This window comes from Erinaceus europaeus, chromosome 5 (assembly GCF_950295315.1).
Source record: "Erinaceus europaeus chromosome 5, mEriEur2.1, whole genome shotgun sequence".
Taxonomy (NCBI): Eukaryota; Metazoa; Chordata; class Mammalia; order Eulipotyphla; family Erinaceidae; genus Erinaceus; species Erinaceus europaeus.
In genome coordinates, this window is record NC_080166.1 from 86423242 (window position 1) to 86448837 (window position 25596).

At 38.9% G+C, this 25596-nt stretch overlaps 1 protein-coding gene across 3 annotated transcripts in view; it reads right to left on the reverse strand.

Moving 5' to 3' along the window:
• METTL25 (methyltransferase like 25) overlaps nucleotides 1-25596 on the reverse strand; it is a 98031-nt gene that overhangs the window by 34491 nt on the left and 37944 nt on the right. For all 3 annotated transcript variants that reach the window (XR_009549978.1, XM_007517198.3, XM_060191461.1), the window contains exons 6-7: nucleotides 3782-3876; nucleotides 980-1009 (exon numbers count right to left, since the gene is read on the reverse strand). Coding sequence is in view for 2 of the 3 variants with exons in the window: in XM_007517198.3 (XP_007517260.1) it covers nucleotides 980-1009; nucleotides 3782-3876 (125 nt within the window). In the remaining variant the exon portion in view is untranslated. The remainder of the gene's footprint in view (nucleotides 1-979; nucleotides 1010-3781; nucleotides 3877-25596) is intronic.

Consider the following 25596-nt stretch of genomic DNA (forward strand, 5'->3'; position numbering starts at 1 on the left):
CCTGCAGCACTGCTTCACCACTCGTGAAGCTTTCCCCTTGCAGGTGGGGATGGGGACTCGAACCTGGGTCCTGATGCATTATAACATGTGGTCAACCAGGTCCTTATGCATGGTAATGTGTGTGCTTTAGATATAAACCACCATCCAGCCCCAAATCAGTTTTGGCTAATCTTTTGATGAGTACAATGAATCCATGAAACAATGCCACAATTTTCTTAGCATTGTGCCTAATTTAAAACTAACACTTAGATCATACTTGTTGCTATTATTGCTTTTTAAATTCAGTCTGACACATTACTGCTCCTTAAAAAACTATGAGAGATTTCTAAACTTTAAATCCAATACGGAATATTTTTATGATTAAAGTCATAAAATTAAGCATGGAGTTTTTATGTTTAAAAATTGTTAAAACAATACTTGATCAATTTCCAGAATGTTACAAGAACTATAAGGTGGAGAGTAAGGAAATCATGTGATTGTTATGGGGATGTATTTAATTTCTGTTTATTGTACGAGCCCATGTGGCTGTTGTAATGAACAGTTAAGCAATAGAGGGAAAGAAGGTTACAAAGCAGCCAACTGAGATACATCTCATGAACTGTATGTTAGGCCTTGTTTATACCTGGTTGAATGGTTGCTTGAACTAAGCCCATGAAAGCCTGGCAGGCAGCTACAGCATTTGTTAGAAATACTGACATACTATTCAGTATAAAATGAAGACAGGAGACACATTAGGGTAAGAGTACAATATGTGAGTTCCCCTAACAAACAGTTCAGTTAACTGTTTCTGAATGTTCATTCTCTTTTTAAAGTAAATTTACAGAAAATATATAACATGTGAATATGTAGGGATGACAAGAAGAGGTGGTATTTATTAAATCCATCAGGTTTCAGGTTCATCTGCAGGTCAAATATGCAAAGTATTTGAGAGAGAAAAACCTGTTACTTTCATAGGTAGGATTAGAATAAACACACTTACCCCTTGGCCGACTGCAACCCGCTCCAATGCCTTTAGGGAGAAAAAAGAAGACAAAGACTGCTGATATATTTGGTATTATCTTTGAAGACTTATAAACACAGCTCCTAATGACCTGTAAAAGTGACATTCAAGAGAGATTAATTAAGTGATAAAAAGTAAGTTTATACACTGAAGTGTTAACATAATTAAGAATTGTTCAGTGTTACACTTGTATAATTTAGAGATGACTGGTAACGGATTAGTGCCATATAAGCAAACACAGACGATCAACAATGGTAGAGAATGTTCCATCCTTGGAAGGGAGGCTGGACAAAATACTCTGTGCTCCACCTGAGGAAGATGGGTCCTGATATTGGGGCAGCTTGGAACGTTCCTACTCATGACCACAGAATGTGAGCTCAGATCTACAGGGATGCAGAGGTCACATAGGCACCTAAGCTGAATATGGGCCCCAGATCAGATCAGATCAAATCGATGGGGTTTCCTAGTCAACAATATTTATACCCCTTTCCCATATTTGGGAGCTACTCTCTACCTTGATCCAGCTTTCTGGTCCTTTTTCCAGCCATGACATCATCTCCCCAGACAATAACTTGGATCCACTGGCATATCAGATTTCAGGCTCAGGCAAAAAACAAACAAACAAAAAAAAAACAGTAGTATAGCCACAAGCCATTTGATTATAAATAAACTATGCCTACTAGCTATCTACAAAACAGAGACCCCCCACCCCCAACTGTTCACCTGCACTATTCCAGCCTTTAGGTCTGTGATTGGTCAACAATTTCTTTGGTTTTGTATGTTAACTCTCTTTTCAACTACCAGGTTCCAGATGCTAGCATGATGTCAACCAGACTTCCCTGGACACACAACCCCACCAATGTGTCCTGGAGCTCTGTTTCCCCAGAGTCCTTCCCCAGTAGGGAAAGAGAAAGACAGGCTGGGAGTATGGATCGACCTGTCAATGCCCATGTTCAGCGGGGAAGCAATTACAGAAGCCAGACCTTCCACCTTCTGCATCCCACAAGGACCTTGGGTCCATACTCACAGAGGGATAAAGAATAGGAAAGCTATCAGGGGAGGGGATGGAATACACAGTTCTGGTGGTGGGAACTGTGTGGAGCTGAACCCCTCTTACCCTATCGTTTAGTCAATGTTTCCTTTTTACAAATAAAAATTTTTTTTAAAAAAAAAGCAAATACAGAGACTTAGTTGCATACATCCTATGGATGTAGAAGGAATGAGAAAACAAGAAAGACATCTAATGGCATATCTTTGGCTCAGTTTTAGTGTTTCTGTAAAAAAAATCAAATAAGTTCAAACCAAATATCATGCATACATATTTATAAAATACCATTAGCATATTTTCTATATTTTCTTTCAATTTTTGTAAACATCATCCTTTATTGATCCAAATAAACAGATTATAGGTGAAAGTTTAGTTGTAACTATATCCATTGCCATATACATATATATGTCTGTGCACATATATATGAACATACATACATATGCATGTGCAGTCTACATCTATATATTCATATTTAGCCTTGCCAAGTACAAGGTCTCAAGAAGTTTGGGGAAAACTAAGAATAGTCCCTCTCCATGGAAACCTTCTATATTTTTATGGACTGCATTCAAATGTAATTAGAATATCAAGTTAGGTAAAAGAGAAAGTAATAAAACACTCTTACTATTTTATATGCAGATGGTTTTACATTTATATTCAAAACATTTTTACAAAATATTTCCTTATAATCCCACACACATGAAAACATATATGAAAGAGTGGTCAAATAATTTAAATATAAAATAAAACCTGAACTTTATCTTAGACATATGAACCCATACTTGTATCTAACCAGATTGAGCCACTTGACTTTTTTTTTTAATATTTTTTATCTGTATTCATTGGATAGAGACAGTCAGAAATTAAGAGGGGGAGGGAAATAGAGAGGAAGAGAGACAGAGAGACACCGCAGCCCTGCTTCACCACTCGCAAAGCTTTCCCTCTGCAGGTAGGGACTGGGGGCTTGAACCTGGGTCCTTGGGCACTGTAACATGTATGTTCAACCAGGTGTGCTTCCACCCAGACATTAACTACTTGACTTTCATTAGAAAATACCAAAGTAACAAAAGTATATTAAATCTGCAAACACTTGTCAATCAAATTTAAAATACCCATAGAGTTCAGATTTCAATGCTTCTTTAAATATTTTTTCATTAGTTACTTGATAGCTCAAATAGATTAATAATATTTACCTCATTCTATAGAAGATTAGCAGACCAAATGATCTGTTGTAACCCAGTGCAAACATACTACTCAGCAGTGGGTAATACCTGAACCAGTTTTATGTTTTAAGACTTGGTAGCTGGCACTTAAAAACTTTTGTATTATTAATATAAGCTGGGATAGGGGGTGCAGGGGGAGAACCAAAGCATCATTTTGATACACAAGATGTCAGGGATAAAACTTAGGACTTCATGCTACAAGTTCATTGTCTTACTCAATACACCAAATCCTGGGGCCCAGTAGCTAGTACATTTTACGTGATAATGTACTTAAAGGACAATATTAAGTAGTTATATTATAATTATGCATTATATGCAAATATAAATTGATACCTCATCGCATGTAGTAATGTTGGAAAGGTTAATCTCTTTTGATTTTTCTTAGTTTGTAATGCACAAAGGCACTAATGATGCTGTATACAATTTGGAATTTAACCCATGGTATTGGCCCAAAACAATACATTTCTACAACATTTGGGAAATGCTCTAAGTCTAGAAGAAACATCACCATACCAAACAAGCCGACATTCTGGAATTCCGTCCGCAACACCATCTCTCCTCCTTTAAGTAGTGGCACATTGGAAATCCCCATTTTTCTTGAGTACATTCTGACAAAGGGAAAAAATATGAATTGCTTAAATGAAATTCTTCCTTTTTATTTATCTCTTAATATTTATTTAGTCCCTTTTGTTACCCTTGTTGTTTTATTGTTGTTGTTGATATTGTTGTTGGATAGGACAGAGAGTAGTGGAGAGAGGAGGGGAAGACAGAGAGGGGGAGAGAAAGATAGACACCTGAAGACCTGCTTCACCGCCTGTGAAGCAACTCCCCTGCAGGTGGGGAGCCGGGGGCTCGAACCGGGATCCTTATGCTGGTCCTTTCACTTTGCACCACCTGCACTTAACCCACTGCGCTACCACCTGACTCTCTCTTCCTCTTTTCTTTAAAGTAAATAATCTGTCCCCACCTGCAGGGGGAAAGCTTTACAAGTGGTGAAGTAGAGCTGCAGGTGTCTCTCCCTCTCCCTCTCTAGTTTCCCTCCCCTCCTCTGTTTCTATCCAATAATAAATAAAATAAAAACTAAAAATCTGTGGGGAGGTAGTGGTACACCTGGTTGAGTGCACATGTTACAATGCACAAGGATCCAGGTTTAAGCCCTGGTCCCCACCTGCAGAGGCAAAGCTTTGCAAGTGGTGAGGCAGGGCTGCAGGTGTCTCTCTCTACCTCTCTATCACCCCCTTCCCTTTTGATTTAGGACTGTCTCTATTCAATAAATAAAGATAATGAAATAATAATAATAATATGTTGCAGGGAGTCAGGCGGTAGCGCAGCGGGTTAAGCGCAGGTGGCGCAAAGCACAAGGACCAACGGAAGGATCCCTGTTCAAGTCCCTGGCTCCCCACCAGCAGGGGAGTTGCTTCACAAGCGATGAAGCAGGTTTGCAGGTGTCTTATCTTTCTCTCCCCCTCTCTGCCCCTCCTCTCTCTATTTCTCTCTGTCCTATCCAACAATTGCCGGTCTAGCTTTGCAGGCGGGAGACAGACGACCAGGGACTCATGGCTGAGCTGGGAAGCAGTATCTCGTTTATTAATCAGATACATCGCATTTTATGCATCTCTTCACCGGAAGTGGCAAGGGAAAGGAAATAACTAGGAGAGGGGGCGGAGCAGAAAAAGAGCTCCAACAGAATATAGAAAGCTTCCATCTAACCAGTGGGGATTAAACCAATACCCTGCAGGCAGGGCGGGACCCAGGTAAAACAGTGATTATGTAAATAGACCACATCGTAGTAAGTAATACAAGGGAACCTAATGTGATGATCAAAACAGAAGGTCTTATAAGCAGAATTTAGAAGCATACCAACAAACAATGACATCAATAACAACAACAATAAAACAACAAGGGCAACAAAAGGGAAAATAAATATTAAAAAAAACTTCAAAAAATATGTTGCAAAAACAAATCAGTCACTGAAAGTCAACTGGTAGTTAAACATGGAATTAGTAATGCTTAACAGTTCATTCCAGTTTGCTAGATGAAAGCACATTAATGTTGGGAATGGGTGGTGGCACACCTGGTTAAGCACACGTGTTACAGTGCTCTAGGACCCGGGTTCAACCCCCTGGTCCCCACCTGCAGAGGGAAAGCTTTGCAAGTGCTGAAGCAGGAATACAGGTGTCTCTCATTCTCTCTCCCTATCTCCCGTACCCTCTCGATTTCTGGCTGCCTCTATTCAATAAGTAAAGATAATAATAATTTTAAAAAGCACATTAATGTTGTAAAAATGGTATTTCCCACAACAGCAGTTGTTTTAGGTTTAAGCTCCAGGTTTGACACTAATCAATTTGCCAAAATTATTTTCTTTAAGATCTTGCAAAAGTCATTTAAAATGGAAATGCTTCTCATTTTGGTGTAACTATAGTAGATGCCAATCATGGGATACTAAACATTAACTGCTACTTTTAAAAAACTGACTTATTAAATATGAAATTTGGCAATTTATTATATAACAATATTCTTTCCTAATTGTGTTGAAACATCAGTCTTTCAGATACTGTGTTCACTTTTCAAGAAAGGAACAGATGTTGTAAGTAAGCTCTTCTTTCTTTATTATACTAAAAACTGTAATATTTTTACTTCTGATTCATTTTGGCTCATTTACATTTATGCTTCAAGAACCAACAAAAAGTGGCACTCACTGCTTACTCACATATATTTACAGCCCAGTTCACTTAAAGTGTCACATGTGGGGGCCCAGTGATGGGGCATCTGGTGAAGAGCACATAAGTGCAACCACCAGGGTCCAAGCCCCAGAACCCCACCTATAGGGGGAAAGCTTCTTGAGCTGTGTGTGGGGCAGTGCTGCTAGTGTCTTTCCTGTTTCTTTTCCCATCTTCTCTTTCTCTACCTATCTCTAAGCCTCTTTTTTTTAAAGCTACATGCAAAAACAAAAAACAACAACAAAAGAAAAACCTTTTACAAAAAAATCCAAGTTTTTGAAAAAGAAAATCAACCATTTCCTATTTTAAAGCCTGTGCAATAAGAATCCAATTTTAATCAAAGCTGAAGTATTAAAAAAAAAAAAAAAAGATAAAAGATAAAACCTAAGCACAAGTCAAATAATCAAAAACTCTTTGAAAGGAAGAAGGAAAGTGTTATTGAGGATGAGACCAGCTTTCTTGCTGTGAAAGATCAGATGACTTTTGGCTAAAACACAGAAAGTCTAAATTTCATGCAGATCACAAATTTGTGGAACGGTTTATTTCAACATTAACAGGTATAGTATACAAGTAATACTCCAATGAAAAATATAATGTTCAATATCATGAAGGGTTATTATTAGTCCTGTATATGTATGCGTTAACTAGCTGTGGTCCCCATAGCAATTTTATAAGCCATGTATACTGCTATTCTTTTATCTCAGACAGGGAAGTTAAATAAATGTTCTAAGTTGCAAATCTAGCAGATGGCAATGTTGGAAATTAAGACAGGCAGTCGCACTCTAGAGAACATGTTCTTAACTACCCAGCAAAGCAAAAGAATTTCACTCACAAATGTACAAGACTCAGGAGACCTTGAAGCTTATTCAGATTCTAGAAACCTGGACAGCTTCCTCTGTTTCCAAGACTTGAAACATTGGTTGAGTTACACACAAGGTTTTAAAATTTCAATGAGACATGACTGCTGATAAATGAAAGGGTGCTTATAAATTATCTGACTTTTCTCTTACAATTAAAAATGAGGAACACCTAGCTCTTCCTGTAAACAGTAAAGTGGGCTTTGTGTTGTTTTTTTATTCAGAGTGATAAGGAAGAAAGTTAACCAATAAAATTACTAGTCCTTTTCCCTCCTTGTTCTTTGTAGTAACAATACCCTTATTTTTTGTTAGGTACACAGCAGCTGCTGAGATGAAAGACTGCAAGTCTATCACTCCCATGCAGTCACTACTATAGTGACCAGCCTAAGTTTTGTCTAATTGGAAGTGAGCAGAATTGACTTGTGCAATTTCTAGGTCATATACTCCACAGGAGGAGGACAGGCTCTTTCACTTCTCCTTCAGTCCTCATATATCTGGAATGCGGCCATGATGGCTAGTCAGCTACGGCCTTATATATAAGAGCAGTGGAGGATGGCATAACAAAATAAAAGGACCCTAGGTTCTTTGAAGTTTTAAATAAAAATAGAGCTTCTGTGTCAGTGTTATCTATTTCTGGAATAAATTAAAAACAACACTCAGTTCTGCTGAAGTTACTTTTACTCAAGTATAAAGCTAATTTGTACCAAATCTGAACTTGAATCAAATGTTTGTCCAACATTTTTATAGCATGACACGGTAGAAGTACTTGGTACATTACACTGGAATAAATGAATGATACTGGCCAAGTTAAGGTAAAGCACAGAGGATAAAGGAAGCAGGACCACAGTAACATTCACAAAGCATTATCTGAGTAATTGCCTTCTAACACAGAAGTGAATAAACCTTCCGGGGCATGCTATTTAAGCAGAAACTTAATAATAATAATAAATTAAAAAAAAGGAACCGGGAGTCGGGCCATAGCGCAGTGAGTTAAGCGCACGTGGTGCAAAGCGCTAGGGCCGGCGTAAGGATCCGGGGTAAGGATCCAGGTTCTAGCCCCAGCTCCCCACCTGCAGGGGAGTCGTTTCACAGGTGGTGAAGCAGGTCTGCAGGTGTCTATCTTTCTCTCCCCCTCTGTCTTCCCCTCCTCTCCCCATTTCTCTCTGTCCTATCCAACAATGAACGGAATCAATAATAACAATAATAATAACCACAATGAGGCTACAACAACAAGGGCAACAAAAAGGGGGAAAAAATGGCCTCCAGGAGCGGTAGATTCATGGTGCAGACACTGAGTGAGCCCCAGCAATAACCCTGGAGGCAAAAAAAAAAAAAAAAAGAACCACGTTTCCAACAAGATATAGTTAATACCCACTAACGATTTTAAATAATTTGTAAGCAATTTTCAAACTTCCAATATCCTAGCCAAAAACCTATGAAACAGATGTGTAACATTTGCACAGAGGAAAAAGGCACCTTAGAACTCAACTAAAGGAGCAAACAGTGGTTTTACTTTTAATAAAAGGTCTAGCCAGTGCATTATAGCTCCTTTACAAATCGTCTTATGCCAGCTTGAGAATCATTTTGTCTGGAAATAGGCAAAAAGATCCTCCCCTAGTAATAATCCTGAGAACTTTGAGGAAAAGTGCTTCTTCATATTAGATAGAAAGGGGAACAGTATGCCTGAAAAATACATCATGGGGGGGGGGCTAATACAAAAAAATTAAAATTAAAAAAAAACAAACCACACTAAATTATTCCCCAATTCTTGACCCAGAGAAACTGTGAGATATAATAAAGTGGCTATAGGGCCAAGTGGTGGTGTACATGTTATTATGCACAGGGACCAAGGTTCAAGCCCCTAGTCCCCACCTGCTTCATGAGTGGTGAATCAGTGCTATCTCTCTCTCTCTCTCTTTTTCCTTTCCCACCTTAAATTTTACTCTATCTTATGATATAAGGAAAATGAAAAGAAAGAAAGAAAGAAAGAAAGAAAGAAAGAAAGAAAGAAAGAAAGAAAGAAAGAAAGAGCCACTGGGAGCAATGGATTCATCATGCAGGCATTGAGGTCCATCAATAACACTGGTGGCAGTTAAATAAATAAGTAAATAAATGGCTATAAACCATACCAAATTGGAGTGATTTTTCAGAGAGCATCAGACAATAAATACAGCATAGATGCAGCTATGGCGAAGCTAGGTAAACCACACAAAAGATGTGAGACAGATCCACTGTGTGAAGCACATGGGAGTGGAAATTAGATGCTGGTGGAGGCCCCAGTGCACAGTGGTGAAGGAGACAGCAGGGGCTGGTGGGAGTGCTGTGCAGACACCTATCATGAGGTGATAAGAAATGATATTCATGTGGCAAATGTCTTCTAAGTCACTGTTTCCCCAGATAGTGTTAAAAAATTATAAAGGAACTTTCAGAGAATAGGATAGAGATAATTATAACAATGACTTCGGTGAATTCTAGAGGGTTTTAGAACTGAGTAGAGATTGAAAGCCAAGTCAGAACAAAGGACACATAGAAACACATATAACAGGACTGTCACAGCCCCACTGCTAAGCCGCCGAGATACAGATCTTCTCCTGAGTTTCCTGGTTGGTTCTCTGTCCCCTGGTGTCAGCACAGGGACTCTCTGGCCACCCGGCTCCCCGCTCCAGATTCTGAAGGAAGTGGCGGTGGAGACTCACAGTTGCATTTGGTGGGTCTTAGGGGTGTCCTCTCCTCCCTTAAGCAGTCTTTTTTTGGTGCAATGGACTGGGAGTGGTGTCTCAACTAGTGAACTGCCGGAATGTTACCAGCCACTGAATCTCTCCCTAGGCTCCTCTCTGTCCACGAGCCACACGTGTTTGCACTCACCGGTGATTTGCCACCAGGTCCCAGATTCTACTATTTCCTTTTCCAAGGTCATCTTATCTACACCTCAATACATAAAGATTCTTGTATTCATTTTCTAGAGCTACTGGAACACACTGCCTCATTAGATCACACCATAGTTATCTTCCTTCTATGCCTCTGTTCCTCTCTTACAAAAGCAATCAGCTTTGGATTTAGGGTTCAATCTAATTCCTTATGACCCCATCTTAATTGAACACATCTATAAAGACCCTCACCCCAGATATGGTTAGTTTCCTGAGGATTTGAGTGGATATGATTTTTTTAATTTAATTTTTATTTATTATTGGATAGAGACAGAGAAATTGAGAGGAAAGAGGGGACTAAAGAGACGTCCGGAGCCCTGCTTCACCACTCACAAAGCTTCCCCCCTACAGGTGAGGACCAGGGGCCTGAACCCAGGTCCTTGCTCACTGTAATGTGAGTGCTTAGCCAGATGTGCCACTACCTGCCTCCCCCCAGTGAATATAATTTTTTGAAAAACTACTAAATTCACTCCCATTCCCAAATGGTATCCACAGCCCTTCCTCTAAAATTTGGTGCTATGTCTAAACATCATCCCCTAAATGGACAGTTCATTGGCAGAATACAATTAGCATTCTCAAAATCGAATCATTGTACAATATTCCAATTTCAATCACTGGTAGCAGCATCCATTCATGTAAATAAGTCAGACAATACAGGAGCCACCTCTGGTATTTCTTATCCATAGCTTGTTTTAAAAATTCATGTTTATTCACTTCCTAAATATTCCTTAAATCCTTATTTCCACCATCCCAAAAGTAACCAGACTGTTATGAAAGCTTCTTGACTGGTCTCCCAACATTTTTCAGTCTTGCACTTTTTTATTTCAGTCTCAACACTTAGTGAGCAGAGTGATTTTCTTCCTCAAATTTAAACTTCATCAGTTAATTTCCTTGTATAGTGGCTCATTCTGCTTTTAAGATTAAGAATCGATTCTATACATAACTAACAGAATCTTGTATGATCTTGTATCACCAATTTCAGTTGGAATTTCTGTTTTGTTTTCCCCCTGCATATAAGAGTTGCTTATAAAACAAATAATTTGATCCAAAATAATTCTTGTCATAATTCCACAAAATGCAAACAACTGGATTTACCTTTGTCTCTCCCCCACCCCCTTTTCTTCATTAACAGTGTGACAATGCCAGCATATTCAGTAACTCCACTTGGCAGAAGCTTTGACCAATGTGTTTTGTTTTACCTCCAGTTTCAAATCAATGTGAAATTTTAGTTTTAATTTAGCTTTTAGTGACAGTTTGAATTTGAGATAAATGTGTATTTTAACTAGCTTAACTGGCTATCCTATCTATCAGGTTTGTGTTATCTTGGGAAAGTTACTTTCCTTTATTTTATATTATTTGATTTTAGGCCACCAAGGTTATCATTACTAGGGTTTAGTGTTTGCTTGACAATTCCAATGCTCCTGGTACCCCACTCCCTCTTTTATTGGGAAGTTAATAGTTTAAGGTACAGTTCTGCTGTTGACACATAGGTAAAATTTCTCATTTCACCAAGTTAAGTGCATGCAAAACACTCTCACTCCACAAACTAACTCATCATCATGTGCCAGGACCTAACCCCACCCCCTCAACTTTCCTCCTTTCCCAGAGTTCTTTGCTTTAGTGCAATACACCAAATCAGTGCAAGTTTTACTTTATGTTTTCCCTTTCTGCTCTTATTTCTTTTTTATTTTATTTTATTTATAAAAAGGAAACATTGACAAAAACATAGGATAAGAGGCATACAACTTCGTACAATTCCCACCACCAGTGTTTATGAATGGCAAGCCAAAATTAGAATGTTTAATCAGTCTTCATTAAATAAACTTTTTTTTTTTGCCTCCAGGGTTATTGCTGGGGCTCAGTACTTGCACTATGAATCCACTGCTCCTGTGGCCATTTTTATTTTTATTTTTTTAATTTTTTTTGAGCCCCAGCAATAACCCTGGAGGCAAAAAAAAAAGTTTATTTAATGAAGAATGATTAAACATTCTAATTTTGACTTGCCATTCATAAACACTGCAATGCAATACAAGCTATCCAGGAGAGCTATATTACCAGCCCTCTTTCATTCTTCTACAAGAACAACAAAAGAAAACTTTGTTTCAACCCTTAGTTATAAAACACTATTGTTTAGTAATACTTGGCAAATACTCTCATCATTTATTACTTCTTTGGTTCTTTTTTTAATGTAGAGCTAACTCTGAGGAAGGAAGGAAAGGGGTAGGATGAAGGGACATTGGGGTCCTGTTATGTCTTCTAGACACCAGTCAAGGGGAGATGAGAGGTTCTGCCAGTGTGTTAGACTATACTGCAAATCATTAATGCTTCCCCCTCCATTTCTTTCAAATGTAGATACTAATTAGCAGTCCCCTTGGACAAATTTTTCTTTTTTTTTTCTTTTTTCTTCTTTTTATTTAGATAGAAAGGTGGTGGGAAAGGGAAAAAGGAAATGAGAAAGAGTTAAGGGGAAAGGGAAGGGAAGGGAAGGAGAAAGGAAGGGGAAAGGAAGGGGAAAGGAAGGGGAAGGGAGGGGAAGGAAGGGGAAAGGAGGGGAAGGGAGGGGAAGGGGAAAGGGAGGGGAGGGGAGGGAAGTGGAGTCTGGGTTTGAATCTGGGTCACACACATGACATATCAGTATACTATCCCATTGAGCTATTTTGCCAGCCCTATTTCTGTTCCAAAGTAAAAACCTCCAGTAAGCTCCTACTACCTGTGCCTTATTAAATGAATAACGTGAATAGCATTTTGATTCTGCTTTTAGGAATGTCACTGGATAAATAAACATATCTTCAAATTTTAAAATGGTTTTAATTTGCAAGTGTTAGATGAGCATTTTAATATTCATTGTTCCTTCACAGGAAGATGGGTCAGTCTGGTTTTGTAGAATTAAACTAGGAATATCACAAAGAGCTCTAGTAAAATATGAAGTAGTGATGTCTCCTTGATGCTTGACTGGTGTATGTGCATTGCTTACAAAGAATGTAGTGACAGGCATGGCTCCCATGCTCAGTCCAGACAATGGACGTGGGGCTGTCTGTAGCCCTTTCCTGACTGAAAGCTCTATTTTGCTGAAGCTCATTCAGTAGCCCTGTACCTGGTCTATTACGCAAACCAACAACAATGTGGAGGAATCCTTGATAGACTGTTAACTGTTGCAGATTTGTGGACTCAGGATGAGTAAGAGACATTGGGTACCTAAATCTTCTATTTATTTATTTAATTGATCCTTTCTTTAAAAAAAGTATTTATTTATCAGATAGAGAGAAATCAAGAAGGAAGTGGGAAAATAGAGAGGGACAGAATCAGAGAGGCACCTGCAACATCACTTCACCATTCATGAAGCTTTCCCCCTGCAGGTGGGGGGTGGGGTTTGAACCCAGGTCCTTGTACACAACCACCTGGCCCCCAGGACCTAAGTCTTTTTTTTTTCCTTTAAATACCAGAGCACTGCTCAGCTCAAGCTTATAGTGCTGCAGGGGACTGAATCTGGGGCTCTAACCATTAGGCTATCTACCCCCAGGCCCCAATTCTTTATGGTGGAACAAAATGATGATTTGGTTGAGGGTGAAATATGCTGACATATATCTTGGGAAAACCTGGTCCCAACAGAATAATTCTCATTCTAATTCTATCTATAGTCAAGTTCACTTCTCTAAATAACTCTAGCTTTACACTAATTCAGTTCATAAACTCTCTCTCTCTCTCTCTCTCTCTCTCTTCCCTTGCCCCAAATTTCTGCTGACAAAAATATAAGTCCAGAATTTAACTGTCTTTATTATTATTATTATTATTATTATTTTTCCAGAGCACTGCTCAACTCTGACTTATAGAGGTGTTGGGGATTGAACCAGAGACACTGGATCCAGCCTCAGGCACTAGAATCTTTTTTGCATAATTACTATGCTATTGCCTCAACCCTTAACCTTGTCTAAGATGTTTTCCTCTGACTTTAACCAATAGTGTCTCTCATCTTGATTACAACATTGTCACCTTAAATAGCACACTAAATCAGCAACTGACATTGTTTCAGCCATAATGGCCTCTTTGATGTTTGCTGTTCCCTCTCCCCATAACAGTATTTCTCCAAGATAGCTCCGAGGGGCTTCTCCCTTCCTCCAACTGTCTACTCAGATCCGGTTACTTTATATAAGATGTTTTCCTTCTACTTTCACTTACTTTATTTCTCTACAATGCATTTACCTCTCTCCAGTATACTACAAATATACATAAATTCTGATGTTCTATTTGTTTACTCCATTTAACATGTACATATTAATTAACTCATATATCATCCCATAAATATAGACTGATAAATAAATATCTTCTACTGACCCTTTCCCCTTTATACCAGGATATATTTTCAAAATTAAGTCACTAAATAAAACACACACATATCCATTGTATGAACTGTTGTTTTACAGAATATTGTGAGGTAGCATAGCTGGTTAGAAAGAGGGAGTCAGGCGGTAGCACAGCCAGTTAAGTGCACGTGGTGCAAAGCCCAAGGTCCGGCGTAAGGATCCCAGTTCGAGCCTCCAGCTCCCCACCTGCAGAGGAGTTGCTTCACAGGCGGTGAAGCAGGTCTGCAGGTGTCTATCTTTCTCTTCCCCATCTCTCTCCATTTCTCTCTGTCCTATATAACAATGACGACATCAATAACAACAACAATAATAACTCAAACAATAAAACAACAAGGGCAACAAAAAGGAATAAGTAAATATTTTTTTAAAAGTGGTAAAGAATAATCTGTGATTTTTTCATATGCTACTTTCAAGATCATATCAAGTGTAGTCTTATAACAACTTGTTTTCCTGTTTCTCATCTCCATTTTTAGTTTCATGATATCACCATATTAGTATTTCAGTTATCCTCTGGTTAAAAGTACAGCTGAGAATGTATTCCCAAGGGAATTCCTAAATTACAATGTACATACAGTAGAAAAATAGGTACCCATGTATACATTACTTCAACTAAGTACTATCTATAGGAAAACTATATTTTAAGGGATCAGTTTAGCTACCAGTGTCTTGGTAATTTTATGTATGGCCATTGGGAGAGCAAAACCCAGGTTTAGAGAGAAACCCCCACAGTGTGAAGGCAGCTCCCCAAAAGCAGTTCTCACAGCACATGCATGGCAAAGTCTCCTTTGCTGCTACTGCTGGACTTTCAGTCTGTGCTATCAACACTAAAAGCCTGGCGTTTACACTGTGACGCAGAGGGATACCTAAAAAAAGCATCAAGCCAATGGGGCAATCTTTTCACAGATATGAATCACATAGCTTTACTCCTATGAAAGTTGTGCTAAAAAAAAAAAAAAGTTGTGCTCACTGTGCCAGACTCAGGATAAAGGACATTTTTACAACTTGCTTATAATTGATTTGGCATGGGAGGAAAAAAGGAATATGAGAACAATATATCAAGATATTTTCAACATTTTCTATACAATATACAAATCCAAATTTGTACATAAAGTTATCAGAATGTAAACTAGGCTTTTAAAAGTCTGTTTTATATTAGAGTCAACACTCTGATAAGAATTTCCTTTAAAAAAAAAAAAAAAAGATGTACTGTCATGAGACAGACCAACCAACTGAGCAGAGCTTTTCTCAGTTTTTGGCATAAGGTGATGCAAGATTGATCCTGGGACCTCTCAGGCCTCAGGCAAGCATGTCTGGCATGCTAGTTTCACTATCTTCCTGATGCCTTGATAAGTATTTCTATCAGGTTCAATTTTCTTGTACCTCATAGTTAAAGCAAAAACTGTTATTCACCTCTTATTTAAAATTAATATATATTTCAGCCACCAGGTCTCAGATGCTAACATGATGCCAACTGGACTTCCCTGCGCAGATGACCCCACTAATGTATCCTGAAGCCCTGCTTCCCCAGAGCCCTGCCCCACTAAGGAAAGAGAGAGACAGGCTGGGAGTATGGATCAACCTGCCAATGCCCATGTTCAGTACAAAAGCAATTACAGAAGCCAGACCTTCTGCACCCCATAATGACCCTGGGTCCATATTCCCAGAGGGCTAAAGAATAGGGAAGCTATCAGGGGAGGGGAGGGGATACGGAGTTCTGCTTTTGGAAATTGTGTGGAGTTGTATCCCTCTTATCCTATGGTTTTTGTCAGTGTTTCCTTTTTATAAATAAAAATTAAAAAAATAAATAAATAAAATTGATATATATTGTAGTCTGGGAGGTGATGCAATTGGACTCTCAAGTATGAGGTTCTGAGTTCAGTCCCTGGCAGAACATGTATCAGAGTGATCTTCATTCAAATTACGTCTAGGGAGTAAGAAGATGCCCCATGGCAAAAGTAAAAACAGTACCAATATTCTACAAAACAACTGATACAGCTGTCAGTGTGAAGTAATTGCACAAAGGCTGCCAAGTACAACTTGAAATCTATACTGATGCCGTATTAATTGGCAAGAACAGTTCTGAGACATACGCCCAACTAAACAGTGAGAAATAATATGATATTGTAGCAAATGCTTATTAACAGCTGAATGTACATGGCTGACAGAAAAGTCTACTTATCTGCTGTGGGGAGCCACATGTGCCCTCAAGGTTGCTATTGGCATGGCCACAGAGTCTTTGTTCACAGAAGGCCTTGCTTAAAAGATAGGTTCCTGTCTCCCAACTCCATTTCCCCATGAATCACCCAGATAAGGGCTGATTATCACCTTCCAGATAAGGACTGATTACCATGACAACATGTCACATCAATCAACAGTCCCAGACTGCTAACTCCCCCCTTGCCCTGGCCTTAAAAACAGCACCTTTGGTGCTAATAAACAGACTTGATCAGAATCTTGACTTGTCTCATTTCTCTTGCATTTCTTGTCCTCTGTCCTCTCCCTCTCTCCCTTGTCCTCACTCCCTCTCCTAGGTTAACCCACGTTGAAGGTCCCCCGTCCCAGGACAATCTGCTCTAAGAATACAGGACTAATGCCTTACTCAAGCTATGATAGTTTCTGCATTCCTGAGGAAATTGCTGAGCTAACTAATAAACTGTTACTGTTAGCTAAGAAAATTAAAACTTGGGGAGTCAGGCTGTAGCGCAGCGGGTTAAGCGCAGGTGGCGCAAAGCACAAGGACCGGCATAAGGATCCCGGTTCAAACCCCGGCTCCCCACCTGCAGGGGAGTCGCTTCACAGGCGGTAAAGCAGGTCTGCAGGTGTCTATCTTTCTCTCCTCCTCTCTGTCTTCCCCTCCTCTCTCCATTTCTCTCTGTCCTATCCAACAACGACAACAACAATAATAACTACAACAATAAAACAACAAGGGCAACAAAAGGGAATAAATAAATAAAATAAATATTAAAAAAAAGAAAATTAAAACTTAAGATATACACATATTATGAATTACTATTAGATAAAAGAGTAAGTTAGATCATACACATAGAACTTTGGAGAAAACAACATTTATGACTGCTATAAATTTAAAAGCAAAAAAAAAAAAAACGAAAAAACAAAAAAATAAATTAAAAAAAAAATTTTAAAGCATGATTTTTTAAAGCTCCACATTATAATTTAAATGCAGAATCACAACAGGAAAGCAGAGTAAACCCAATACATAGAAAGCAAAACAGTAAAACTAAAATAAATGTGATACATGTACATAAAGCATGGCTTAAGTAAAAGGTGTCATATGGAAACTACATTCAAAAATCAGTCTTATTTATTATAGCAATGACTGCCAAAATCGCAAATGTAAGAGACCAGTTTTCACTATTGTTTTTTTGTTTTTACTAGTGCTTTCCTGCTCCAGCTTGATTGTTTCAGACAGAAAGACAAAAACAGAGACACCGACTCCAGGCACTGAAGTTTCCTCCAGTGCAATGGGCTCCTACCTGGGTCACACGCCTGGCAAAGCAGGCACACTATCCAAGTGAGCTATCTTGTAAGCCCTCTTCTGACTAATTTACAGATGCCTCACAAAGGATAACTGGCTTATAAATACATAGACAAGGGACTGGGCACCTGGTTGAGCATAAATATATTACAGTAAACAAGGACCTGAGTTCAAGCCCCTGGTCCCTCCCTGTAGGGAGAAAGCACGTGGTGAAGCAGCACTGCAAGTGTCTCTCTCGTACTCCCTGCCCCCCCCCCCTTTTTTTTTTGCCTCCAGGGTTATTGCTGGGACTCAGGGCCTACACTAGGAATCCACTGCTCCTGGAGGCCTGCTCCTGGAGGCTGTTTTTTCCCATTGTGTTGCCCTTGTTGTCATTATTGTTAATGTTGCCACTGATGTTGTTGTTGTTGGATAGAACAGAGAGAAATCGAGAGAGATGGGGCGATAGAGGGGGGAAGAGAAAGACAGACACCTGCAGACCTGCTTCACCACTGGTGAAGTGACCCCCTTGCAGGTGGGGAGCCAGCGGCTGGAACCGAAATCCTTATGCTGGTCCTTGTGCTTTGGCCATGTGTGCTTGACTGGCAGCAGTACTGCCCCCTTATCTTTTTTTATTGAATAGAAACAGCTAGAAATTGAGAGGGAAGGGAAACAGAGAGGGAGAGAGACAGTGAAACACCTGCAGCCCTGCTTTACCACTTGTGAAGTGGTAAGGACTAGGGGCTTAAATTTGGATTCTTGCACATTATAACATGTGCACTCAACTAGGTGCACCACCACCCAGCCTCCTCTCTCTTACTCTCTATCTCCCCCACTTCCCTCTCAGTTTCTCTGTCTCCATCCAGAATAAACTAAATTTTTAAAAATGTGATAACATGTCTGCTTATAAAAATGAAGAATAAAGAAACATACACACACAGTCAAAGCATCTCTTCTATGGAATGTTCTTGGCCTCTAGGGCATTGAGACTTCACTATCTCTGTGCTTCCAGTATAATCTACATATAAAAAATACAATCAGACACCCTGTATGACAACTCTTTTTGATGTATCTTCACAACTGGTTGCAAAATGTCTTTAATCACTACCTTGAAATCCCTGGCAACTAGCAAAGTCAGCAGTTGGTGTGAGTGTACTGTTATCTTGAGTGCTTCTTCAATCTTGGCATATTCTAAATTGATTAAATGTCTATGTGAGTCTCAATACCCAGAGCTATTGTTACTAAATTATCTTTTAAGTTTTCATAATTTTAGAGTCTTCCTTTTAATTTTAGGTTGGTTTTAAATTAGCAGGAGCTGCTGAAAGATTTCTATGCCCCAATACCCTGATTCTGGTTCATGTATTAATGGTTTATAGAAGAACTAATTTGAAATACTATCATTTGTAACGTTTTGAAACTTTTTTTTTTTCAAATCCTTACTTTGAAGCACAGTAACACTTTTTGTAAATTTTCTATTATTATCTTTATTTATTGGACGCTAGGGCATTCAGACTTCACTAGAGATAGCCAGAAATCAAGAGGAGAGGGGAGATAGAGAGGGAGAGAGACAGAGAGACACCTGCAGCCCTGCTTCATTTGTGAAGCTTTCCCCCTGCAGGTAGGGACCAGAGACTCGAACCTGGGTCCTTGTGCACTGTAACATGTGCATTCAACTAGGTGAGCCACCACCCAGCCCCCATAACACTTTTTTTTAAGGTGTTAGCAGTAATGCTCTTACTTGACACTCTTTGGACAGTAACACAAGCCCAAGAAAAGGATGGTTACATTTTGTTTTCAACAATTTTTTTCATGTTTTATACTAAAATCCATAGAAAATTCAAGTCATGAACAACTGAGACACTAGGTACCTCAGTTAATAAATGATAAATGAAATATTTTTTCATACTTATGAGCTTATAAATCTGAAAGCTCCCTGTGAGGTTCAGCTGAAAAACAGATGTCTTAATGTGCAAAGATTAATGAGTAGAAAGGAACCAAATTTAGCAAGAAATATATTCAGCATATGCTATGCTATGCTATGCTATGCTATATGATAAACAGTGGAGCAGACTTTTTGTTTTATAAAAAGACAGAAGCAGAGAGGTAGTGGGGGTCACACTCGAACATAGGTGCACACATGGCAAAGCAGCATACAATGCAAGTGGCCCCACACTGGGTTGCTATAACAGATTTGGTGATATGTAGCTTCAATGAGTAAATTCAGTTACTTAAAACAATGTTATATATTTATATAAAAACTTTATGTTAACAACCAGATGACTATCATTTCTGTACAGCTAGGCATTCCATGACACCAGGGTGGCAGTTTGAAGTTAGTCAAGCTGTCAATCAAGAGACTGTATGTATTAGGACTTATTTTTTTTACTAGTTACAGAACCAACTATTGAAGCATTCATCATAATACTACACTGTGTGCCTTATAGATCAGTTCCTTTCTCTTTTTTTAATATTATTTATTATTTGATAGAAACAAACTGAGAGGAAAGGAGTAGACAGAAGGAGAGAGACAGAGAGACAGACACCTGAAGTCCTGCTTCACCACTCCTGAAGCTTCCCCCCGCCCCCGCAGGTGGGGATCAGGGGCTTGAACCTGGGTCTTTGTGCACTGTAATGTGTGCACTTAACCAGGTGAACCACCACCTGGTCCCTAGGATCAGTCCCTTTCAAAGAACAAAATTTAACCAAAGACAAAAGAGTACTATAAGCACCAGAGATATAAAATATATCTCTTAATTTGGATCATAAAAAAAAAGAAAGAAAGAAAAGAAACACTACTATAATCAAAAGACAAACAGAATTTTCTGGCCGGGTGGTGACGCACCTGGTTACGCACATGTTACAATGCGCAAGGACACAGGTTCGAGACCCCAGTCTCCACCTGCAGGGGGAAAGCTTTGCGAGTGGTGAAGCAGTGCTGCAGGTGTTTCTCTGTCTCTCCTCTCTCGATTTCTGGCTGTCTCTATCCAATAAATAAATAAAAGATAAAAAAAAAAGTTTTCTACAAGCATATTTTACAACCATTGTGGTCATCATATGCTTTTGTGGCTAAAGATTACATGCTTAGGAGAAAAATACAAAAAGCATAGTTAGTAGGTGGGTGTTCAGAAAAAGTGCTCTTTGATTTTTGTTTGTTTTGTTCTGTCTTACTTCTTTTCAAGGAAAACCAAAGAGAAATTATAATTTATGATCACAAAAGAATCAGAGTTTGTACAGACTTAAAACTAAGTGAGGCCCCTGTTTTACGAGTTGTGTACTTTCATCATTTTGCTCCAGGGGTTTCTGGAATGTAAACCTCTTCTAACCTTCTTAAGAAAGAAAAGCTGGGAGTCGGGCGGTAGCACATCGGGTTAAGCGCACATGGCACAAAGCGCAAGGACCAGAGTAAGGTTCCTGGTTTGAGCCTCTGGCACCCCACCTGCAGGAGTGTCACTTCACAGGTGGTGAAGCAGGTCTGTAGGTGTCTATCTTTCTCTTCCCCTCTCTGTCTTCCCCTCCTCTCTCCATTTCTCTCTGTCCTATCCAACAACGACATCAATAATAACTACAACAATAGAACAACAAGGGTAACAAAAGGGAATATTTTTTTTAATTTTTAAAAAAAGAAAGCAAAGTTAATCCAGTGCCTTGATTAAGTAACGTAGCTTACTGATATTCTTCTCTGATATACAAGGTTAAGACTTTATATCCAGAAGTGGTTTAAGTTTTTTTTTTTTTTCTTAAGTGTTCTTCTTAAGCCCTTAAGTTTTTTTTTTTTCTGTAACCCAACTGTATTTGAGGATTTTGTAGATAGCTTTCTGGAAAGTTTTTTAGGTACTAAATTATAGACTAAGCTTGAAGTCATGAACATCAAATATGAATGTTCCCCAACAAATAACAGATAATTCAAGAATTATATATGGGTTTATATGACTAATAGCAGTAAAAGAAAAAAAGAAAATATGTGAAAAGAAAAAAATTCTTCAGCTAGAAGGTAAAAACCTGTTAGGAGAATCAGGCTTTATGGAGTTATTAATTCTTGGACTGAATTCTGCAGGGTGGCATTTAGATAGGTAAAGTTGTGGAAAGAAGCACTGTACATCAAAGGAGCAAACTGAGTCCATTTGAGAAGGAGCACACCTTCTCAAATTAGAGAATTTCTAATAAGATAGTAACCTGACTTCTTTGAAACAGAGAAATGTAATGGAAGTTGGAAGGAAAAGGTAGGACTCAACCCTAAAGGAGATCATATGTCATTAGAACTTTTGAGCAGAACAGTATCTGAGCTAGAAATTAAGTTGTTGGGAACTGGGATTCTCAAACGTGAAATTTGCTGGGACCCAAAACTTGTAGGACAGTAAGGGAAAATGAAGTAAACCATAAATCATGGGACCAACACTAGGGAGTAGCCCACAGAATTATCCATTCCTAGCAAGGTTGCCAGCTGCTTTGTTTGGTATTAAAAAGCAAACTCTCATCATATGTGAGTTGACATCAAAAGGTTACACTGACACACTGAAGTAGCTCAAAAGTTTCTGATCAGATGCAAAATGACCCATGTTGACTAATAACTGTTAACCTTTTAATAAGCACTAAGTGTGGAGCTCTATTCTAGGTCCTTTTATTAACCTCTTTTCCTCAAAATACCCACATGAGGTAATAATGTCAACATCATTTCCATCTTTATTCATCCATAATACCACTGTTAGTGATGCTGTTGCTACCTTGCCTATTTTCAGATAAAGAAAACTAAATCACAAAAAAGTTGAAGTTCACACCATTGATAAGTGAAGGGATTTTCACCCAGTTAGACTGGCTCTAGAATCACATCCTTAAAACAGCTGGGTCCTGGTGCACAATGAAGGAATGAGACCTAAGTTGGGGGTGAGTGTATTTTGCAGATACTTGTCATGGGAGAGGAGAAATTATACCCATGTGTCAACAACTATACTGGAAATCATCATCCACCCCCCAGTAAAACAAAGTAAACATCAGGTTGAAAATGAAATAGAGGGTTTATCTTGGGGGATACTGTGTTCAGTCTTAAAACATTAGGTGGGGGAGTCAGGCTGTAGCGCAGCGGGTTAAGCGCAGGTGGCGCAAAGTACAAGGATCGGTGTAAGGATCCCGGTTCGAGTCCTGGCTCCCCACCTGCAGGAGAGTTGCTTCACAAGCAGTGAAGCAGGTCTGAAGGTGTCTATCTTTCTCTCCTCCTCTCTGTCTTCCCCCGCCTCTCTCCATTTCTCTCTGTCCTATCCAACAACAATGACAACAATAATAACTACAACAATAAAACAAGGGCAACAAAAGGGAATAAATGAATAAATAAAATATTTTTTAAAAATTAGGTGATAACCCCATGGTTTAGCATTTTAGAAAGGTTTCCTTGTCGACCCGTTATCATCTCTGTCCCTCTACCCCCAGACTAATTTCTTTCTTTTCTTTTTAAATATTTGTTTCCTTTTGTTGCCCTTGTTGTTTTATTGTTGTTGTTGTTATTGATGTTGTCATTGTTGGATAAGACAGAGAGAAATGGAGAGAGGAGGGGAAGACAGAGAAGGGGAGATAAAGATAGGCACCTGCAGACCTGCTTCACTGCCTGTGAAGCGAACACCCCTGCAGGTGGAAAGCCGGGGGGCTCGAAATGGGATTCTCACACTGGTCCTTGCACTTTGCGCCATGTGCACTTAACCCGCTGTGCTATTCTAACATATGCACTCAACAGAGTGTGCCACTGCCTGGCCCCTTTTGTCTAACCTCTAAAATTTAACTTTCCTGTGCCTGTATGACACAGCTTTGTATTCTTGGTTTGGTTTTCCCATATTCTTACCAGGAGGATGGTGCATCAAGGCCTCAGTTTTAGTTTTAGTGCTACTCTAGCTCTCTGCACATGGCCCCTGTGAGTCCATGAGTACAGAATAGCCACTCATACTCTTAAGTGTATTTCTAAGATTCATCCTCTGGAATGCTGTATGTCTTCCTATAGGATTTTAACACATACCTTGTTGCCAGTAATGCTGCGCATCAGAATTAGAATGCTGTAAACACTGAAGCCCTATTGTTAAAGATCATTATTCAGAAGGACAGAAGGAGACCCTAAGAATCTGTCTACTAAAAGTGTCAAATTAGCTAGGCAAAAATACTACAACAAAACAGTTCAGAAATACTACTACAAAAACTGCAGGATATGCCTCTTGTCTCTTCTCTCTTACTATAACTAATGTACAACAAGAAAAATAGACACAGAGATGAGATGGGGCATGTTCAGGGTGGAATGGCTACAGATTGGAGGCAGGGATATAGGGGGGAAATGAATGGAGTAAGCACAATTTGTAGTAGCCCAAAGAAACCCAGGTAAAAAAAAAAGTGTGGTATATATGCACACTGGAGTATTACTCAGCTACTACAAATTATGAATTCACATTCCTCACCTCATCTTGAAGGAATCATGTGAAGTGAGATAAGCGAGAAAGAGAATGATACATATCTCATTCATAGACAAAAAGCTGAAAAATAAGAACAGGAAGGGAAACATAAAGCAGAACTTGGACTGGGTTTGGTGTATTGCACCAAAGTAAAGCATTTTAGGTGGGTGGGGAGGGCTTTCAGGTCCTGATGCATGATGGTTGAGGGGAACCTAGTTGGAGGGTTAGAATGTCTTGCAGAAAACAGAAATTTTACACACGTACCAACAACTGTATTTGCTGTTTACTATAAAACAATCCCTCCAATAATTTTTTAAAAAATCAATGGAGTAGGGAGTCAGGCTGTAGCACAGCGGGTTAAGCACAGGTGATGCGAAATGCAAGGACCAGCTTAAGGATCCCGGTTCTAGACCCCGGTTCCCCACCTGCAGGGGAGTAGCTTCACAGGCGGTGAAACAGGTCTGCAGGTGTCTATCTTTCTCTCCCCTTCTTTGTCTTCCCTTCCTCTCTCCATTTCTCTCTGTCCTATCCAACAACAATGACATCAATAACAACAACAAGGGCAACAAAAGGGAATAAATAAATAAAATAAAAAATAAGTTAAAAAAAATTTTTTTAATGAATGGAGTAAATAGTAAATGACTTTTGCTCACTAATCAAAATCTCTTTTCTATTGCGCTTGTATGATTCCACTACTCTGATTGGTTCATGATTTTTTTTTTTTTTTGGTCATTTTCTCTTTTTTATCTCAGATAGAAACAGAGAAAGAGAGACAGACAGAGAAGAAACACTGCAGAACTGTTCATTAAGTTTCCCCTCTGCATGATACTCGCATTTGGTGTTGGGAGCTGAACCCAGGTGCTCCCATTCGGTAAAGTGTTTGCTACACCAGGAAAGCCATCGACCAGTCCCTACCATCTAGCTTTTGAGATGAGAAGATGTGGCAGCCTAGGGCTAGACAAAACTTCAACAAAAGTCACATTTACTTTGTTAATCCTGTCACTTGTTTTGTGAAATCTTTCTATGAATCTTGTGGCTTTCCCACACATTCTTGATGTGCAAGTATTTGAAGTTGCATGTTGCACATATACTTATTTCATTATGTCACTCAGTCCTGTTTACTCTTTAGCTTTCCTTACAGCAAAATACAAAAAAAGCAAATATATTACTATTAGGTTTTTTTTTTAACCACTTAAGTATAGTATTGTTAGCATGACAATCTCCAGAACTCTCAGTGGTTAACAACATTTTACCTATCAATCAATCAATCTATCTATCTATCTATCTATCTATCTATCTATCTAAGAGTGAATCAAATAAAACACATGCTATCTGGAAAACATTACAAGTAATTAGGTAGCATTCTATATGCAATATGGAAAGATTGGCAAAAATCACAGATTATGCGGAAATGTAATGTATAAAACAGATCAAACAGACAAAGTTCAGGATATGTTCTAGTGTTGTGGTTCATTTTAAATACTGCTCAAAGTTCTCTATACTTTACTTGTCTAAAAAATAAGTCTGAATACCATTATTTTAATGTGATTGAGCAATTTTACAGCT